Genomic DNA, 18,445 nt, shown 5'->3' with positions numbered 1-18,445 from the left:
TTTTTTTTCTTTTTTTTAACGCACACACTCAACATAGCCCCGCACTAGGGAAAACCTGTGTCGCGAGTGCCATGTAAACACACATAGACAACCACAAATTACACCCAAACTCACGAGAGAAATAAATGTAGGCCATATAAATATTTCTCCCGGCCCGGGATTCGAACCTGGGTCCTTTGCGTAAACCGCCAGCAGCAGCAACCGGTAACCGTTCGCCCATGCTCATACCTTGAATTGGAAACAGCATGTAGACTCGCTATGTGACAAGCTGAGTGGTGCGGTGTTTGCGTTTGGCGTAAACTAAAACTGTTGGTGTCTTGTAACGGGTTGAGGCAGTACTTTGCACACTTCCACTCAATTATGACTTATGGTGTTATTCTGTGGGGCAATTCGACAGACGCTGAGAGGGGACACAACTCGCGATATGTTTTTGAGGTCATTATGTTCACGAGGAAGCACAGTTTGGGCGAGTGGAGGTGATGGATGGGAGCTTCCGTCGTGCACTTCACGAAAAAAACCCGCTGGTTATAGGATCGACCTACTATGAGCACCTACCTGCCGAGCTAAAAAACTAATGTTGTGAGGAAACGTTCAAGTGCAGACTGAAGAACCTTTTAACTACTTACTTACTAGTACTTAATAAATAATTAAATTATTATATTTATTAATAAATTTGACATTTACCATATTATTATACTGTAATATACATTTGTTAGTTATTAAGAATCCATATTGACATTTCCTGTATACACTTGACATTGTTATTTTAATTCAATTATTTATTAGTTTCATTAATTATGTTGATTTGTTTGTATAATTATTTCTTCATTATTTTGCAAACTGACGCTCACTTTTCGAAGAGTAGTATAAAATTACATGTAATAGTATTTGTATGAAATGTGTAATGTTGAGAGAAATAAACTAACTAAACATGGAGGCAGGATATTTCGGGAATGGGTCGTGAAAGTTGTTGCATGCCAGGTTCGGAACCTTCGAGTGTGAGTTTTAATTGCACTAGACCGTTTTTTTGGTGATATGAAATCAATTAGTATTAAAATGATATTAAAAGATAAAAGGTAGCTATTTAAACGATATTACAGATGGTATACAAGCAGGTTTTGTTGAAAGTTGACAAAATATTCAACAGTTTTCTCCACCATGATGAAAATCGCGGTACTACTTTTTGTCGTCGCGACGGGTAAGTTATTTTTGTTTTCTAGTTATACTTTTACGATCCTCAACATTTTGATTTTTATCCATGTAGTTTGTTAGCTGACTTTAATTTCTAAGTACGTACTTTTGTTTGGCAATTCTCGAGAGAGTTTAAGCAGATAAAATATCATTATACTACTTTATTATAGCCTACGCCGTTAGCGCGGTACCAGTAGAGGGTAAAGACTACCCTCGGTACATACAGTTTCCTGATGGAGACGGCAATCTCCATGATGTGGACTTGGAAGCTGAACCTGATTACGAGCTACTTCAAGAAATTCAAAGGAACCCAGCTAATAATTTGTACCTTTTGTTCACCAGGTAAGAAATACAATTATGATTTTTAAAGTAAAACAATAAGTAAGTAAATGAAATATTATTGTATTTTCTTTTCCAAGCTTAACATGAATATGACTTAGAATACAATAGCAAAATAGGACACGCTGGTTTGTGTGAGACTGGCGCTCGAAAATTTAACAAAATGATCAGACCTGTATTAAAGGTTACCAGGCTTCCACTGCAGCTAGAGAGAATTGAAATTTATATAGATAACATTTTTAACTAAAGTAATACTAGTTTTTAATAATGATGATAAACTCTAAGACTAATAAATAACTCGTGTTGTACTGTGAGTGAAAGTCATTAGGTGTGAAGAAGGTGAGTGGGATTGAGCGGGTGTATAGTAAGTATGGTGTGTATGAGATGAAGGGTTTACAATTAACCTATTTTCATTTGGTATAACAACATTTGATATAATTTATAGGGATATAATCACTCACTGAATATAATCAATAATAGGTATAACAACAAAAGGTACAATTTCAATGTTACACACATAAACCTTCAGTATAACAAACATTAGATAATGATTAGGTAACTTATTGAACTAATGGTATAAGTATTACCAGTATTGAATTGAATTAATTGGACCTAGGGGAAATATGTGTTTTCGAGCCTAATACTCCTCGCTGCGTTCTTCGTTGCAACTAAATACACTGGGATTATATTTATAATACATTATAATGAGTGAATGTTATATCCGAAATATTTATATAAAATGTACATTATGTCATCGGTATATTAGATTGAAAGTTTATTTATTTAAACTTTATTGTACAAAACACTGAATGGCGGACTTAATGCCATAAGGCATTCTCTACCAGTCAACCAAACCAAAAACACAATAGGTTGGCGTTACACATAAACAAGAAGAACAATATACTAGAAAGCTAATCGATAATTTGTATGATATAAATAAATAACATAATATAAACATACTTATTATACATACATAATAAATCTACATATACACATATATTATAAAAACAAATAATATAATGTATGTACCCAAAGCAACATTATACAGAGTCTTGATTTTGACAATTGTCAAACAGATGCTTGCGCAACATGCGCTTCAAAGATAATTTGGTCTGAGCTTATCTTATATGGAGCGGGAGCGCGTTCCAAAGGCAGATGGCGTGAAGGGTAAAAGAATTAGACAAAAAAGTCAGTGCGGTGAGAAGGAATAGAGAGCTTAAGGCTGGGGGAAGATCGAAATTCGCATTCCGGCCGAGCGGTTTGAAATTGAAATGAACATTTGAGATAACCAGGTACAGCCGGGTCGAACAAGATGGAGAAAAGAGTGGTTAAAATTCTTAAGGACCTACGTTCACGGATGGGAAGCGAATTTAGTTGACGACGAAAAACAAAGATGTGGTCATACTTCCGCAAACCAAAAATAAAACTAATGCAGTTGTTAAGAAGATGATCTAATTAATTCAAAGAGACTTGAGAGATGTTACTGTAACACACGTCAGCATAATCAATCACAGGCAACACTAGAGCTTGAACAAGGAGAGTTTTGGTTTTAATGGGAAGAAAGTTTTTAAACCTGTATAGAGGTCTTAGTGTGTCTGTAAACCTACGACAAACGTCAGACAACTGGGGATCCCACGCAAGGCCTGTGTCAATAATAAGCCCCAGGTTCTTTACCTGATTTGAAAGAGGAATCACTACATTCTCAAACTCATTGGTGGCACGTACGACATATCACAAGGCGAAAAAAGGCGTGAGCTTCTAAGGAAGATGGCTTGACACTTGGAAGGGTTGACATTGATACCAAACCTTTGGGACCATACCGAGACTCGATGAAGGTCGTCATTAATTAATACAATTGCATCACTGATGCCACCGACATTAACCTCGGTATAAAGCTGCAAGTCATCGGCATACAGGTGGTAAGAACATTTGATGCTGGACGTAATCAAATTTATGAAAATAGAAAACAAGAGAGGAGAAACAGAACTTCACCCTGAGGTACCCCAGACGTGAGTTTACACCAATCTGAGAGCGAGCGATCAACACGAATTGCTTGTTGGTGATCGCGGAGATAAGACGCGAACCAATCAGCTGCCGTTGATGAGATGTTTAGGTGGTCTAAGGTGGCAAGGAGAAGGTCATGATCCGCGACGTTGAATGCATTGAAGAAATCTATTAGGACTGGCACGGTAAGTAGGGTACAGTCCAAGTCCCTCCTTACATCCTTAACAATCTTTAGGAATGCAGTAGAAGTACTATGACCTGATTGTTTGAGTAAACATAAACAGACAATTGCTTGTGAACGACAGCCTCTAAGACTTTAAAAAGAAAAGGAAGAATTGAGATGGAACGATTACCGTTCCTTCCCCGTTCCCGCTTGAGTAGACTGGGGTTAGTAACTTTTGGAACAGCGATTACATGAGCATTTCGACACAGAGAAGGAAAAGCCCCAGTCATCATCGAGAAATTAACTACGTGCTTGATAATAGGGAGTATACATTCTAAAATATACATTACCATAACTCTACTTACGTCATCGTGCCCAACAGCATTAGATTTGACTGACAAAACCACTTTCCTGATCTCGTCTTCAGTTACTGAGGTGAAAATAAAAACAGAGTTTGAAATTTTGGGCAGTGCTCTAATAATTGCAATACTTTGTTGTTTGGTGTTGGTGCCTAAAGTTGCAGATTTGGCAAAGTGAGTATTCAGCTCGTTTAAGGAGAAAGAAGAAGTTACACTGTATGAACTTTGCGGTTTACCAATACCAATGGATTTTAGGAATTTCCAGGTGTTAACGCGGAATGAATGTAAAATATTTTCAAAAATATGTTTACGTTTGGCTGCTCTTACCATCTGATTACACCTATTTCTTGCAGCTTTAAAACGTTGTTGTATCAATCGTCTAATATATCCAATGACATTTATATCAGACAAGAATAAATCAAATGTCTGTATACCATAAATTAATTATATCCGTTGAGCGTTATATAAACCAAAAATATGTCATTTATTGTTACATCTTACGAACCGTACCATATGTATAAGTGTGTGTATGTGATCAGGCGAGAATCCCATGCTTGATATCAGTTTAGAGCAATGCAGGGCTAGTCAGGGACAGAAAGTAATTCTTCCCTGTGTCGTCATACTTTGGGGTCTTAATCCAGTCGGGAATAGTCTTTTTACAGATGAATTTAGGAAGCGCGTAAAAAACAGTTTAATATATTTTATAAGTACTTACTAATAAACAATTAATGTGACATCTTGATACCTTAATAGCCCTACTAAATTATATCATTTGTTGTAACAGTCATTAGCCAAGGTAGTATGGTCTTAAAATCCAATAAATGTATTAATTAAAATCGAATTTCGTAATTTTTCAGAGCCAACCCGACTAGCTCCCAGACTCTGGTCATGAATGATGGCAACTCCATCAGGAATTCTAATTTCAACCCTAACAGGGTCACAGTTGTGGTTGTCCACGGTTGGCTCAGTAATCAGGAAACGGACATCAATCCAACCGTCAGGGACGGTATGACTTTTTCAAAAATTGTATCATTCAACATGTTGCAACTTTATGAGAGGTTTTTCTATATTTTCTATACATTGTCTATTATAGCTGTTCTTGGCCGCTATGACGCTAATGTCATCGTCATGGACTGGAGGAGACTGGCGATATCCGACTACGTCACCGCAGCCCGCGGCGTACCTGATGTTGGTAGAGGATTGGGACAATTCATCAACTTCCTCAATAGGGAAACTGGTCTCAGCTTGAACAACGTGCACTTGGTTGGCTTCAGCCTTGGTTCCCACGTTGTCGGTAACGCTGGTAGGGAATTGGGAGGAAGAGCCGCGCGTGTTACCGGTTAGTATTCTAATATCTAATTATGGTAGTAGTGGATTTTACTATAATAATATTAATATTGTGTTAGACAAGAAGCAATAGTCCTTGTGAAAGAGCTCGACCAGGGAAGTACCGCCACTTTACCTATTTCTGCCGCCAAGCAATAATGTCAGCATTACTGTGTTCCGGTTTTGAAGGGTAAGGATCCTGAATAAATTACAGCCACGTGGGAGTTGTTAACTTATGTCTCAGGGTGACGGGCACAGTGGCAGTGCCCCTCAGATCTTTGCCATTTAAAGCTCTGAGTGGGACTGCAACTGTTATGGACAGGCGTGTAGCTTACCATTAGGCGCACCAGGGAATTCTGTGCACCACGAGTACCAGAGGCGGCATTTCACACATTCGATATGCGAAATGCATTATTTCGTTATCTGGTAAGCTAATACCACCAACGCTTATTTACATTTCGATTAAATACTCTATATGATAATGGCAACGTAGAATTATAAGAGATAATAAATAATCGAAAACTCGTTAATCATAAATGTCATTAATAATTGCATATCTTTCGAAATCTGATATAATTAATCGATTCAAGGGATTGGGATTTAGCCCCAATGTGATGTTCACGAAAGTGTTACGTGTACCGACGAAGTAAAATTTTTTTGGAGCCATCACTGTCTGTACGCGACAACTAATAATGCCAAAAATATTTCTATTAAGCACAAAGGATTTCCGTCATAAAACAACATATTTGTGATGTATGAAACAATATTTTATGACGTATTACTTATAGTTTGTTTTTGTTTAAAAGGTCTTGACCCAGCAGGTCCGCTATGGACCTATAGCAGCAACAAGATTAGCAGCAATGACGCTGTGTATGTCGAAGCTATTCACACCGATGGCAACACCCTTATTGGTCTCGGCATTGGTAGGAATGTTGCTGACGCTGACTTCTACCCAAATGGCGGTTACAATCAACCCGGTTGCATAACCGGTATTTGCGACCACAACCGAGCTTGGAGATTTTTTGCTTCCACTGTCACCCGTAATCATTTGATTGCCAACGAATGTAGCTCAAGCCTCCAAGTCAGTTTGAACACCTGCAGGGGTTCAGAATTCCCAATGGGTAACAATGACTTGAGAAAGTCTGGGTAAGTGTTTTTTTTTTCAATGTGATTGATGGTTTGAAATAACTACTAAGAATTTTAATTTAATGAAAATATCACCTCTTCTGGCATGAATGGTTCTACCTAACTTACAATAAAGACGGAAAAAACGGCTTACACGAAATATATACAGATACGTTAAATACAAAAACAAACCATTTAACTAGTACTATGCACGCATTTAAATCGAAGGTATGCACAGCATTTTCAATAAAGGTATTATTTTGGAAGCACAAGAGTATGCCCAGTCTGTCTATATACTTAGTAATATTATTACTCCACTTTCATTATGAAAAATTCAAATAAATTTGCATTCAACAATTTGATACTTACAAATAGCAAAAATAGAGAAATCAATAAAACAAAACGCAGCTAACTTCACTAGTAAAATATTTCTGGACACCATACCTAAAGCTCTATTCAAAATTTCACATCCTGTAATGCGATGTTAATAATTCATTACACTAAAAATATTATATTACAATAGATTATACTTCAGTAAGTACAGACGGTAGCACATCAAGCTACAGATGCACGGATCTCGGAAACTGCCTCCGTTACTTCGGCCACGGAGGCAGTTACCATGCCGGTCCTAGGTTCGATTCTTGGGTCGGGAGAAATATTTGTATGGCCTACATTTATTTCTCTCGTGAGTTTGGGTGTAATTTGTGGTTGTCTATGTGTGTGTCCATGGCACCCGTGACACAGGGTTTCCCTAGTGCGGGGCTATGTTGAGTGTGTGCGTTATTTATTATTTATCTTGCTCCGTTGCCCTTTATAGTAAAGTGTATAGCTTGATGTGCTGTCTGTATGTAACCAACACGAAAGATTATTTCGCAAAAACCTAATTATTAAAATAATTAATTAAGAAAATGATTTTTCTTTGTAGATCTGGAATGTTCCGTGTCAACACTGGAAGAAATTACCCTTACTAAATTACTGATCGCACCTGCACCTGTCCATGATTTGAAGACACCAATAGCCTGCAATAGCCGCTTCATATAATATCAGTTTCTATTTTTACATATTTATAATATTTTATATAAATAAAATAAATATTGTTACTGAAATTTGAACTTATGTTATTTTATAAGTCACTAAACTGCTTTAAGTTGTCACGTTTTAAATACTCGTATTACACCATTTAACTGAAATTACACTTCAAATATTCACATTGATTAAACCTTACCACTTTTTCGTAAGGCAAAAAAACACAAATGTAAAACATTTTTTATTTATCATTTACAACATATTTGAAATATAATAGATCAAGACCACCTGCACGAGCTAAATGGGTCACTATCATGGATTTTTGTCATCTAAGTACGTTGAAATTGTATAATGACCTCTCTTTTATATAATTAAGCTATCTAAATCGCAAATTCTGAATATCTACCGGAATCTCATTATGGAAGCACATAAATTGCCCCATTGATTAATTTGTATCTTTATGCAGATGACTGTCAAAAACAGACATTGCATATTTATTCCTCGTATTAATGTTATGTTTGCCATTGCATTGAAAAATGACTACTCCTCTTAACATAGGTAAATTAAATTTTCATAAATGTACTAAGACGGCTAGTGTAAGAATGTCAATTTTAAAAAGCTTGTCTCTCAAAGGCAAAAATTCTATTAATATCTGCGGCATTATCTTGAAACAAAATGATGTAACAAATAAAATAAAATCAAGTATCTTTATTTCGTAGGTAATCAAATTACACTTGACATCGTCACATTAAACAAAAAACCACTAGTCCTTAGCAGGTCAATTTCACTTGAATGAAGAATGTTTTATTTGTATCATCACAAACATTCAATAGCTGGAAGTGTACCATGCGTTCGTATCATCTATGTAATCATTGATTTTATAATAAGCTTTTCTAATTAGTACATGTTTAAAAAAACCTGATGGATTTTGTACAATGTACCCCACAAATGACGAAATAACTTTATCAAGTCTGAGCACAGGGGTCGCAAGTTTATTTTTTTTCTAAGATTAAGGTTATGCCTATCACTGTTTTTTGGAAATAATGCTATATTTCTGCGAACATGCCGTCATGTACACAAGATACCTGACCGCCAAGTCGACTTTGTCGACATTTATGTGCTCAGAACCAAAAGGTTCTGAGCACATAAATGTGGGTAAAATTGTTAAACAACTTAATCTTTAACCTGTGAGCCGTGAAATCTATTTCAGTATGACTCCTGGTCGTCTCATTAGTGAATGACACTGTAGAAAGTTTTTAAGCCAATTTGATCTTTAACGTATAGTTCTTACTGAAATACAGAATACAAATTTCAACCAGCTATGGACATCGTGGTCTAGCGGTATAAGCATTGCTTTGCAACCTGAGGCAAGCATGGTTCGTGTCACATTAAAAATAAAATGTTATTTAGCTATGACTTTATAATATTTTTTTTTGTTTTTGACCTCTGGATAGGTGTAAGGAATGTTTAAGAATGTTAGATTCTCAAAGTGAACCACCTCCCACAAACATAGGTGAATGAAATGAAAGTAACCTCCTTGAGTAATTCAACAAATATTTTAATATTTTATTATTCTAAATTATAATTAGTAAACATATTTAAAATACTTACAGCCTGTACCAGTAACTACTTTATTTTTTAAACTCACAATTATATCGATATTGAAAAAACGTTAGAAACCTAATTATACTACTTCAAGTAGATACAGCTACTGTCAATACATTTTTCATGAAAATTAAACAAACCGGTTTGGTTAAAACTCTTAAACAATCATTCATTTAATGGAATACCTTACGCATTCATATTTCAAGAATTGAACTTGATATCGAACCACTTTTTCCAATAATATTCATTTGAATAACGTGTCAAAATCTTATTTGAAACATGTTATATAGGTAATCTTTTATGCAAAATGAATTGAAACAAACTATAGTTTTACAGGCTGCTTTTTTACAAAATTATACGGTAGTCCAGTGAATAGATATGTTATAAAAATAACAATAACATCACTTCACTTCACATTACTTTTGTCTAGCGTATCTATTATTAAAAACTACACAATTACCACTTCAATGCCGCAAAGGAAAACCTTCAAAATCGATCATTTGTTTCAAAAAATCAAAATCAAAATAATCTTTATTTCATAGGTAAGCATTATTACACTTGAAATCGTCACAATGGTTAAACTCTACCGCTCATTCGTAAGGCAGATTCCCCTGAGAAGAATGAGCAAGAAACTCTAGGGGTTGCTCTTTGTAAATAACATTTACAATATTTTTTTATTTGAAACATCAGATTGAGACTACCTCCATGAGCTAAACGGGTTACTACCACGGATTTTTGTCATCCAAGTACGCAGAAGTTGTATAATAACCTTTAGTATAAAGTTTTTGTTTCACTATAGTTTTAAACCTCGTGAAAGGCAAATTTTGTATATCAACCGGAATCTTGTTATAGAAGCGTATACATTGCCCCTTAAATGATTGTTTGACTTTGTGAAGACGACTATCAAGAAAAGCTAGTTTATTTTTATTCCTCGTATTAATGTTATGTCTGTCACTATTTTTCATAAAGAAATTACTATTCCTTTTAACATAAATTATATTTTCATAAATGTATTGTGAGGCTAGTGTAAGAATGTTAATTTCCTTAAACTTATCTCTCAAAGATACTTTGGGGCCCAGATTGTAAATTGCCCTAACTGCACGTTTCTGCAGGACAAAGATTCTATTGATATCGGCGGCATTACCCCAAAGCAAAATGCCGTATGTCATTAGACTGTGAAAGTAGCTGAAGTAAACCAATCTAGCGGTTTCGACGTCTGAAAGTTTCCTTATTTTTTTAATCGCGTACACTGCAGAGCTGAGCCGTTTTGACAACTTACTTATATGGGGACCCCATTGCAATTTAGCATCTAACGTTATACCTAGAAATACAACTGTATCCACAAGATTCAATTTTTCGTTTCTAACTACAATGTTTGTAACCGTCTCTCTAACATTGGGTAATGTAAATTTCACACAATTTGTTTTTTTCTCATTAAGAAGTAGGTTATTAACAGCAAACCAATCAACTACTTTAGATATAGCATTGTTCACATCGTCATAGGAACATTGGTGCCTTTTAACTTTAAATAATAAGGAAGTATCATCAGCAAACAATACTATCTCATGTTTTATACCCTCCATAAGGCTAGGTAAATCATTAATATAAACTAAAAACAAAAATGGGCCTAGAATTGAACCTTGAGGGACACCCATGCTAATTACAGACCCTGACGATCTCGTACCGTTAACATCGACCCTCTGTACCCTACCACGCAAATACGATTTAAGAAGGTCGAGATCACGTCCCGCCACACCATAATGGCCAAGTTTCCTGACCAGTGTATCATGGTGCACACAATCAAAAGCCTTGGAAAGGTCACAGAATACACCAATAGCATCATGTGAGACTTCCCATGCATCAAATATATGATTAATCAACTCTACACCAGCGTCGGTTGTAGAGCGACCCCGAGTGAAACCAAATTGTTTAGGAGACATTAAATTATTACTATAAAAATGTGCACACATCTGATTTAGAATAATTTTTTCAAATATTTTACTGAGAGTTGGTAGTATTGATATAGGTCTGAAATTGGTGGGGTCAGAAATACTACCAGATTTGAAAAGTGGAATAACTTTACTTTTCTTCATGAGGTCAGGAAAGACACCATCATCAACACATTTATTAAAGACACAGGCTAAGTAAGGCGCAATACAATCAACTATAGAACTAATTACTCTGACTGAAAGACCATCAAGATCAGCAGTATTTTTTATATTTATAGACTTAAAGGCCTTAACAATATCGTTTGGAAATACATGACGGAACCTTAAATTAGTGATACTAACTGCATTATTTTCTTTTAGTAAGGATTCAGCGGCCGTGGGAGATGAATTTAACGAATTAGTAGTCAAAATTGGAATGTTGGTAAAAAAATTTTCAAATATTTTAGCAACTTCTGCGTCTGTGTTTACAATTTTGTCATTAAATCTTAGTTGAAAATCTAAGTTACGAGGTTTGACCCTTCCAGTTTCGCTATTTATAATATTCCAAGTCGTTTTTACTACATTCGCGCTGCTTTTTATTTTATTATTAATAAACATTGCTTTGGCTGCCACACAAACACGTTTAAACATTTTCGAATATTTCCTAACAAAATCATTAAAACTGTTACTAGTGTTATAAGTTCTTTCATCGTAAAGATCATACAGCCTTTGTCTACTTTTGTGAATTCCCACAGTCGCCCATTCACTAAATTTCAATGAATTATTAATAGTTATGATTTTGGACTTAAAAACATTATCACGTTCACTTTTCACTATGTTGAAAACTGAATTATACAATTTATTGGGATCGTTAACGTACGGAATGTCAGTTAGTTTAAGCATTACGTTATTTCTATAAGCTTTAAGTCGACCATTATTTATCGGAACACATGTGATATCCTTTTTCGGCATTTTGTCAACAGTTATATTAAAAGTGGCCAATTGACCGCAGTGATCTGAAGTTAATTTATTTATAATAGATTTATTACTAGGTACGGCGTTGGTATAAATGTTGTCTAAACAAGTGGCAGTAGTAGAAGTTATTCTAGTAGGCACCAAAAAAAGATTCACAAGGTTATAACATTGGAAAAATGATATGAGCCTACTGCTAGCACTGGAATCTTCTAATAAGTTAACATTGAAGTCACCACAAACAGCAATATATTTATTTATATTATTTAATTTGGCTAAAACTTCATCTAATCTTTTTTCAAATAGTTCGTAAGATGAATGAGGGGGTCTGTACACGCTTAATATAACAAGCCGTTCAAGCTCTATGCAGGATATCTCTATAGTCCGCTCAATAGATAGATGTTGTAAACGGTCTTTCATGCCTGTGACCATCGACCAGCATAAACCTCCGCCACGCATTGACTCCCACATTGACACCACAAGGTCCTTCTTCCTGGTACTTATTTCATGAATTTGAGCAGTTGTTTTTGTAGTGGCAAAGGGATCTGCAATATGGCGATTGGCAATATCTGGGTAACGACTAGATGCAGAAGTAAACTTTACCGGTGCTAGCCCCAGATTACATTGCACATTTCCAGTCGCTCTGTGGCGATTGATCCATAGCTTGACAGTGTTTCTCTGTGAACAAGCAGTTTATAATACTGTATAATAAGGCTGTTATAATTGTAGTTTCGAATTTCACCTAATGCTAGATTTATATATTTTTTAATTTTAATGATTCGTTAAACATGTTTTATAACACCCGTGGGATAATTAAGGATGCACCTGCAGCACTATGAAAAATATGTATAATGAGTCTACTTACCGCCAAATGAAGTCGTCTTGCAATTTCTATGATTGGCACATCTGTTTAAACAGAACAATAATTTCTAATTTTAATAATTCCGTTAAATGCGGCATATTAAAACAAGAAAGAATACTTTGAAAGTAATTAAAACTGAATTGATAAATGGGAACGAAACGTGGAACAATGCGTAATCACAGAAGACACGATCGTATGCAAACTGCAGAGCGGTTTCGTGATTTGTTAATCTATCCATACCCACCTTACGCTTTATTAATAATATCTACCCACCCACCTAGGCAATTTCTAGTGAGCAAATATTGTGATTTGTCAACATTAACATTAAAAAGTGAACAATGGTGTTAAAAATATAACGTTAAAACAAAATAGTGCTCGAGAAATCGAACCACGACACACACAACAAGCCGCTCGACCAATTTACTTGGATGTTAAATGACGAAAAATAGGATAGGTTTTAAAAATTTGTTGATCATCTTCAAGCAACACTCCACTGTATTGCATATGCGATAAAGTTGAAACTCCTTTCTTTAATCAATACGTAAGATGGCTCTCAGAACCAAAAAGTCGGTCTGGGCATGATAGGGGATCAGATATTTCATGTATATGACTGTACATTATATTTTCAAATATAAATTGATTTGGTAGAGTTAAAAGATTTGATTCTCTTCCCAAAAACAATATGCCATAGGCCATAACGCTATGAAAACAACTAAAGTAAACTACGTTTGCCGTAGCTTCATCCGTTAGCTGCCTTATTTTTCAAACAGCGTACGATGCCGAACTTAATGTACCAGCTAAACATTTTATATGGGATCTCCATTGAAGTTTAGAGTCTATAGCAATGCTTAAAAACATTGTGTCGTCTACGAAATCTAACGTATTACTATCTAGTAGCATATTACAATCTAACTTCTTAACATTTGGAAAGGTAAAATTAATACATTTAGTGTTTTTCGTGTTGAGTACCAAATTATTAGCAGTAAACCAGTGTGGACTAACTGAAGAGCTTAACTTCGTTAAGTTTATCGTCTTTTCTATCAACTTTAAATATTAAAGATGTATCAACAGCAAACAATACAATTCTAGTCAAATCTTGAACCATAAACGGCAGATCATTTGTATTATTAAAAACAAAAAACGATCAAGTATTAATCCTTGCGGTACTCCCATCTTGACTTTTGAACCCAAAAACCTAGCCCCATTTACTTCTACTTTCTGAATCCTGTTCTCATTTCTGAACATCATTTCCAGAATAACATTTCTAAATCCATAATATTTAACTTAATCAACAAGGTTGCATGATCCATGCAATCAAAGCCTTTTGACAGATCACAAAAAATGCCTACATCATTTCGAGAGTCCTCTCAAGCATCGAAAACGCTCGCCAAATTTAAATAATGTAGTTTTTTTTAAGTTTTCGTATGTTTTTTATCGCATACACTGCAGAGCTAAGCCGTTTCCATAGCTTATATACTTATTTGAGGACACCACTGTAATTTAGTATTTAAAGTCATACCTAAAGATCCAACATAGTTCATTTTTTTTCTATATTTGTGTCTGTCTGTCTAACAATGTAAATTTCAAACAATTTGTTTTTTTCTTACTAAGTAGCAAGTTATTATCTTAGAAATAGCATTGTTCACATGATTGTAGAAACATTGGTATCATTTAACTTTAAATAAGGAAGATACATCAGCAAACAATACTATTTCATATTCTACTGCCTCCTTTAGGCTACTGGGACCATAGTACCCTTTGAGACGTCCACGCTAATTGTAAACCCTGATGATCTTGTACCGTTGACATCGATCCTCTGTACCCTATCACTCAAATGCGATTTAGAAACAACATTCGTCAGAGAAAGCGAGTATGAACCTTAATGACGCTTTTTTTTAAATACCTCATGTTATATAGCCTCAACTTTTGATTTACCAATCAGTTTGCATATACATGTGTGTATGTATGTAGATTGAAGCAATTCCATGCTCTAGTTATTATTTCACCTGAATATTAGTTATTAATCTACTTTGGATACAGCGTTAGTACACTGTACCCAGAAAATTATTGAACTAATTTAAATACGTGTAGCTTACGTGAGTATTTAAACATATTAATAAGACTTATTTGAAATTAATTTTTTAATTTCTAAGCAACAATTATGTAAATGCACCGGGGTCCGAACAAATGTATATGTCATAGTGTACTTATTCATATATTATGATTATAGTTAGATATTTACGGTGTAACGAACTACGAAATGCTAATAATTGTTTATTTTTCATATTAACACGAAGCGTATGTACGTAGGGGAAGAAATTATTTCGAATATTGTTCAGTTAAAACTTTCTTTATGCGCAGTTTGCACAACAACAATCACTCAAAAATTATTTTTTACTTCTAAAAATTGTTTTATTTACTTCCTTACATCTTAACCTACGCTTAAAGTAGTATAAATACTTCATGCAAATTACGCATAAATATCAATACAATAAGCAGAGTAATAATATAATGTTGAAACAAATAGACTGCAGAAATGGCAAACAGATCAACAGAACTGACTGTACAAAAAGTATTCCTAGTTTTCCACACAACCCTAAAATATTACTTGAATACAAAGGGTCAGCAGCAGAGAATCTGAGCCTAACCCTACAGTTTGAAGCGGTAAGAAACAGTTTCCCTAATCGAAATGCTCCAAATATTGATCAATAATCGCGTATACTTGCATGTGTAGCAGACATCAAACTACACTTATAATATTCAAATCAAACATCAATTTTGAGGCAAGGTATAGGTACTTAATCGCCTTAAAAATATTTTATTGGTTTCGCAGATAAAATCTTATACTTTTACGTTTCACGTTTTGGCTTTCCTGTCTACGTCATCACTAGAGAGTGGAGAGAACTTGCTTCTAGCGACTATATGACCACAAATGTACCTAGTTTTCCCACATAACCCTAAAAAAATACTACGTGAATACAATGTCGTGTGTTGATAAATTCTATTTAATACTTGATTGAGTAATTGCGATACATGTCAGAGTCTAATTCTAGATACTAAGAGGTATAAATTTCAGCTTTAGTATCAGGTTAATGAGCAAAAAAATAATGATAAAAATAAGCCAATTAATAATCAAGAAATGATATATAAACAGTGATTTGGTAGTTCGTACTTTGAAGTGGATATTGGCAGACCCCGTGCACCCAACATAATGAAGGTCTTCTTCCTGGTTTTAGTTGCGACAGGTATGTACGGTAGCACCATAAAACTACGAGGAATTCTGATTCTACCTTATGTAGAAAAAATAATCTATATAAAATTTATAATTTTCACAGTATACATCGCTTCGGCGTTGCCTGTAGAAGAACAGAGACAGAAACATGTTTATTCGCGTTTCATAGAAATACCTGATGATGAAGGCAACATGCACTTAGTCGATCTAGAGGCGGAACCCGACATGGCTGCCATCGAAGAACACACAAGAAACCCTAACAATAACGTCTACTTATTGTACACTAGGTAGGTACTTCTTCTTCTTATCGTGTCGATGGTATACACCGTATTTAACGCTTGCCATCGCGGTAAAACGATTTGCCAATTGGCGTAGGGGACTCGCCGATTGTTGCCCAAGGCGCAGGAAAAGGATGATACCTCTAGTGGGGAAGGTACGTACTAATTGTGGATTTATTAAAATCCTACAAACATATCATATGATACTTTCCAGCGAAACCGGGTTCAAGTTTGTAATTTGTTTCAATGTTTGTTTAAAACCAGTTGAGTTATCGGTTAAATTTTATAGAAATTTACTTTGTATTCAAATTTCAACAATAACATTTAGTCCTTTGTCGGATATAGACTGGACACCATATGTTGTTTATTCATAAAACGTAGCTACTGACGTAAATACTTATTTATATTTCAGACGTAATCAAATCTTTTCTCAAACTCTTGTGATGAACGATGAAAATTCGATTATAAACTCGAACTTCAACCCGAATGATCCCACAATAGTAATTGTCCATGGTTGGATCAGCAGCAGAGAATCTGAGCCTAACCCTACAGTTCGAAGCGGTAAGAAACAGTTTCCCAAATTGATGTGCTCCAGATAATGATCAATAATCGCGAATACTTGCATGTGTATCAGACATAAAACTGCATTTATAATATACCAAATCAAACATCAATTTTGAGGCAAGGTATAATCGCCTTAAAAATATTTTATTGGTTTTGCAGATAAAATCTTATACTTTTACGTTTTACGTTTTAGCTTTCCTGTCTACGTCTGAAGTAAACGTCATCAGTGTAGAGTGGAGAGAGCTTGCTTTTAGCGACTATGTGACGGCTGTTAACGGAGTACCCGCTGTCGGACGCGGAATTGGGCAATTCCTTATCTTTTTGAATAGAGTAACGGGAGCCAGATTTGATCAGATGCACTTGGTAGGTTTTAGTTTAGGTGCTCACGTCGTGGGTAACGCTGGAAGAGAAACTGGTGGCAGGGTTGCCCGTGTTACTGGTGAGATTTTTTCTTTAATTTTTTTGCTCATTGTGTTTTTCTTCACGACGCCTAATAATAAATAATGTCATATAATAATATCTTGTCCACACAGGATTGGATCCTTCTGGCCCTCTATGGAACTACAACAATGAGCGTTTGAACGCTGATGATGGTGTCTACGTTGAGGCAATCCATACAGACGGAGGTGTATTGGGCATTGGTTTGCCCATCGTCCAAGTGGACTTTTTCCCTAACGGCGGCTTTTACCAACCAGGATGTTTGGTTACTACCCGTTGCAACCACGATCGCGCTTGGGAACTGTTCGCAGTTAGTGTGACTCACGGTCACTTGTTTGGAAGACGGTGCCTTACTATGCTCCAGGTCACCACAGACCTATGTACTTCGGATACACTTCAACTGGGTAACGACAATCTAAGGAAAACGGGGTAAGATTGAACGTAATATAAATATAATAAACCACGTATATTAAGGAAATTTATTTTGGTTTCAAAACAAAACTGCATTTTTTACGGATTAGGTGAAGGAGGTTCGTGTACAAGTTTAGTAGTTGATAGAGTGCCGTACATAATTTGCTGACGTCACTGATACATTGATGTTAAACAAGGCAAAAGCTTAGACACTAATAGATTACTTTTGCTTTTATTTCAGAAGCGGCATGTACAGGGTCAACACCGGAAGTAGACATCCATTTTGATAAAATACATTAACACTCTGAATTCAAGGTTTCGAAATCAATATAAATATTTATAATATCTGAATCCTGATTTTTTAGTAACAAGGCGCAATAAAATATTGTTATTTATTTGAAAAGTATAATTTAATTTTTATAGCGGTTCTTCGACAAACAAAGAGTTTTGGTTTTTTGTTGTGAACGACTGTGTGCCTATTACGCATGTACCTTTTGTCATATAAAAGATTATTTAAACATCTTATTAAAAATGAGATTGATAAGTAAGCGTATATTATAATGAAGTTGTAATTATACGAATCTGCTTGGATGCTTAAGTTAGTTATTAGAAATATCTTCAG

General features: G+C 35.2%; 2 protein-coding genes across 2 annotated transcripts; both read left to right on the top strand.

Annotated features, from left to right (window-relative positions):
• The first annotated feature begins 1,113 nt into the window (after window positions 1–1,113).
• Window positions 1,114–7,579, top strand: LOC113238696 (pancreatic triacylglycerol lipase-like). The gene is made up of 6 exons (XM_026475532.1): window positions 1,114–1,198; window positions 1,362–1,533; window positions 4,914–5,062; window positions 5,150–5,395; window positions 6,189–6,528; window positions 7,433–7,579. The coding sequence occupies exons 1-6, from the start codon at window positions 1,159–1,161 to the stop codon at window positions 7,476–7,478; spliced, it is 993 nt and encodes a 330-aa protein (XP_026331317.1). The 5' UTR covers window positions 1,114–1,158; the 3' UTR covers window positions 7,479–7,579.
• An 8,455-nt stretch (window positions 7,580–16,034) lies between these two features.
• LOC113238697 (hepatic triacylglycerol lipase-like) lies at window positions 16,035–18,205 on the top strand. The gene is made up of 6 exons (XM_026475533.1): window positions 16,035–16,145; window positions 16,236–16,419; window positions 16,823–16,971; window positions 17,168–17,413; window positions 17,508–17,841; window positions 18,065–18,205. Exons 1-6 carry the CDS (start codon window positions 16,112–16,114, stop codon window positions 18,108–18,110), a joined length of 993 nt encoding a protein of 330 aa, XP_026331318.1. The 5' UTR covers window positions 16,035–16,111; the 3' UTR covers window positions 18,111–18,205.
• The last annotated feature ends 240 nt before the right edge of the window (window positions 18,206–18,445 follow it).

The sequence above is a fragment of the Hyposmocoma kahamanoa genome, unplaced genomic scaffold (genome assembly GCF_003589595.1).
Source record: "Hyposmocoma kahamanoa isolate Upper Pololo Valley unplaced genomic scaffold, ASM358959v1 97596, whole genome shotgun sequence".
In the NCBI taxonomy this organism is placed as follows: domain Eukaryota; kingdom Metazoa; phylum Arthropoda; class Insecta; order Lepidoptera; family Cosmopterigidae; genus Hyposmocoma; species Hyposmocoma kahamanoa.
The sequence above is the reverse complement of the archived record's forward strand: the minus strand, read 5'-3'. Positions and strand labels throughout refer to the sequence as shown.

Excerpts from the sequence above, each read along its gene's own strand:
- LOC113238696 (XM_026475532.1), top strand. The coding sequence starts at position 1,159 with ATGATGAAAATCGCGGTACTACTTTTTGTCGTCGCGACGG. Across the intron at positions 1,199-1,361 it reads ACTTTTTGTCGTCGCGACGG|CCTACGCCGTTAGCGCGGTA; the intron begins GTAAGTTATTTT and ends ACTTTATTATAG. Across the intron at positions 5,063-5,149 it reads CAATCCAACCGTCAGGGACG|CTGTTCTTGGCCGCTATGAC; the intron begins GTATGACTTTTT and ends TGTCTATTATAG.
- LOC113238697 (XM_026475533.1), top strand. The coding sequence starts at position 16,112 with ATGAAGGTCTTCTTCCTGGTTTTAGTTGCGACAG. Across the intron at positions 16,146-16,235 it reads CCTGGTTTTAGTTGCGACAG|TATACATCGCTTCGGCGTTG; the intron begins GTATGTACGGTA and ends TAATTTTCACAG. Across the intron at positions 16,972-17,167 it reads TAACCCTACAGTTCGAAGCG|CTTTCCTGTCTACGTCTGAA; the intron begins GTAAGAAACAGT and ends TTTACGTTTTAG.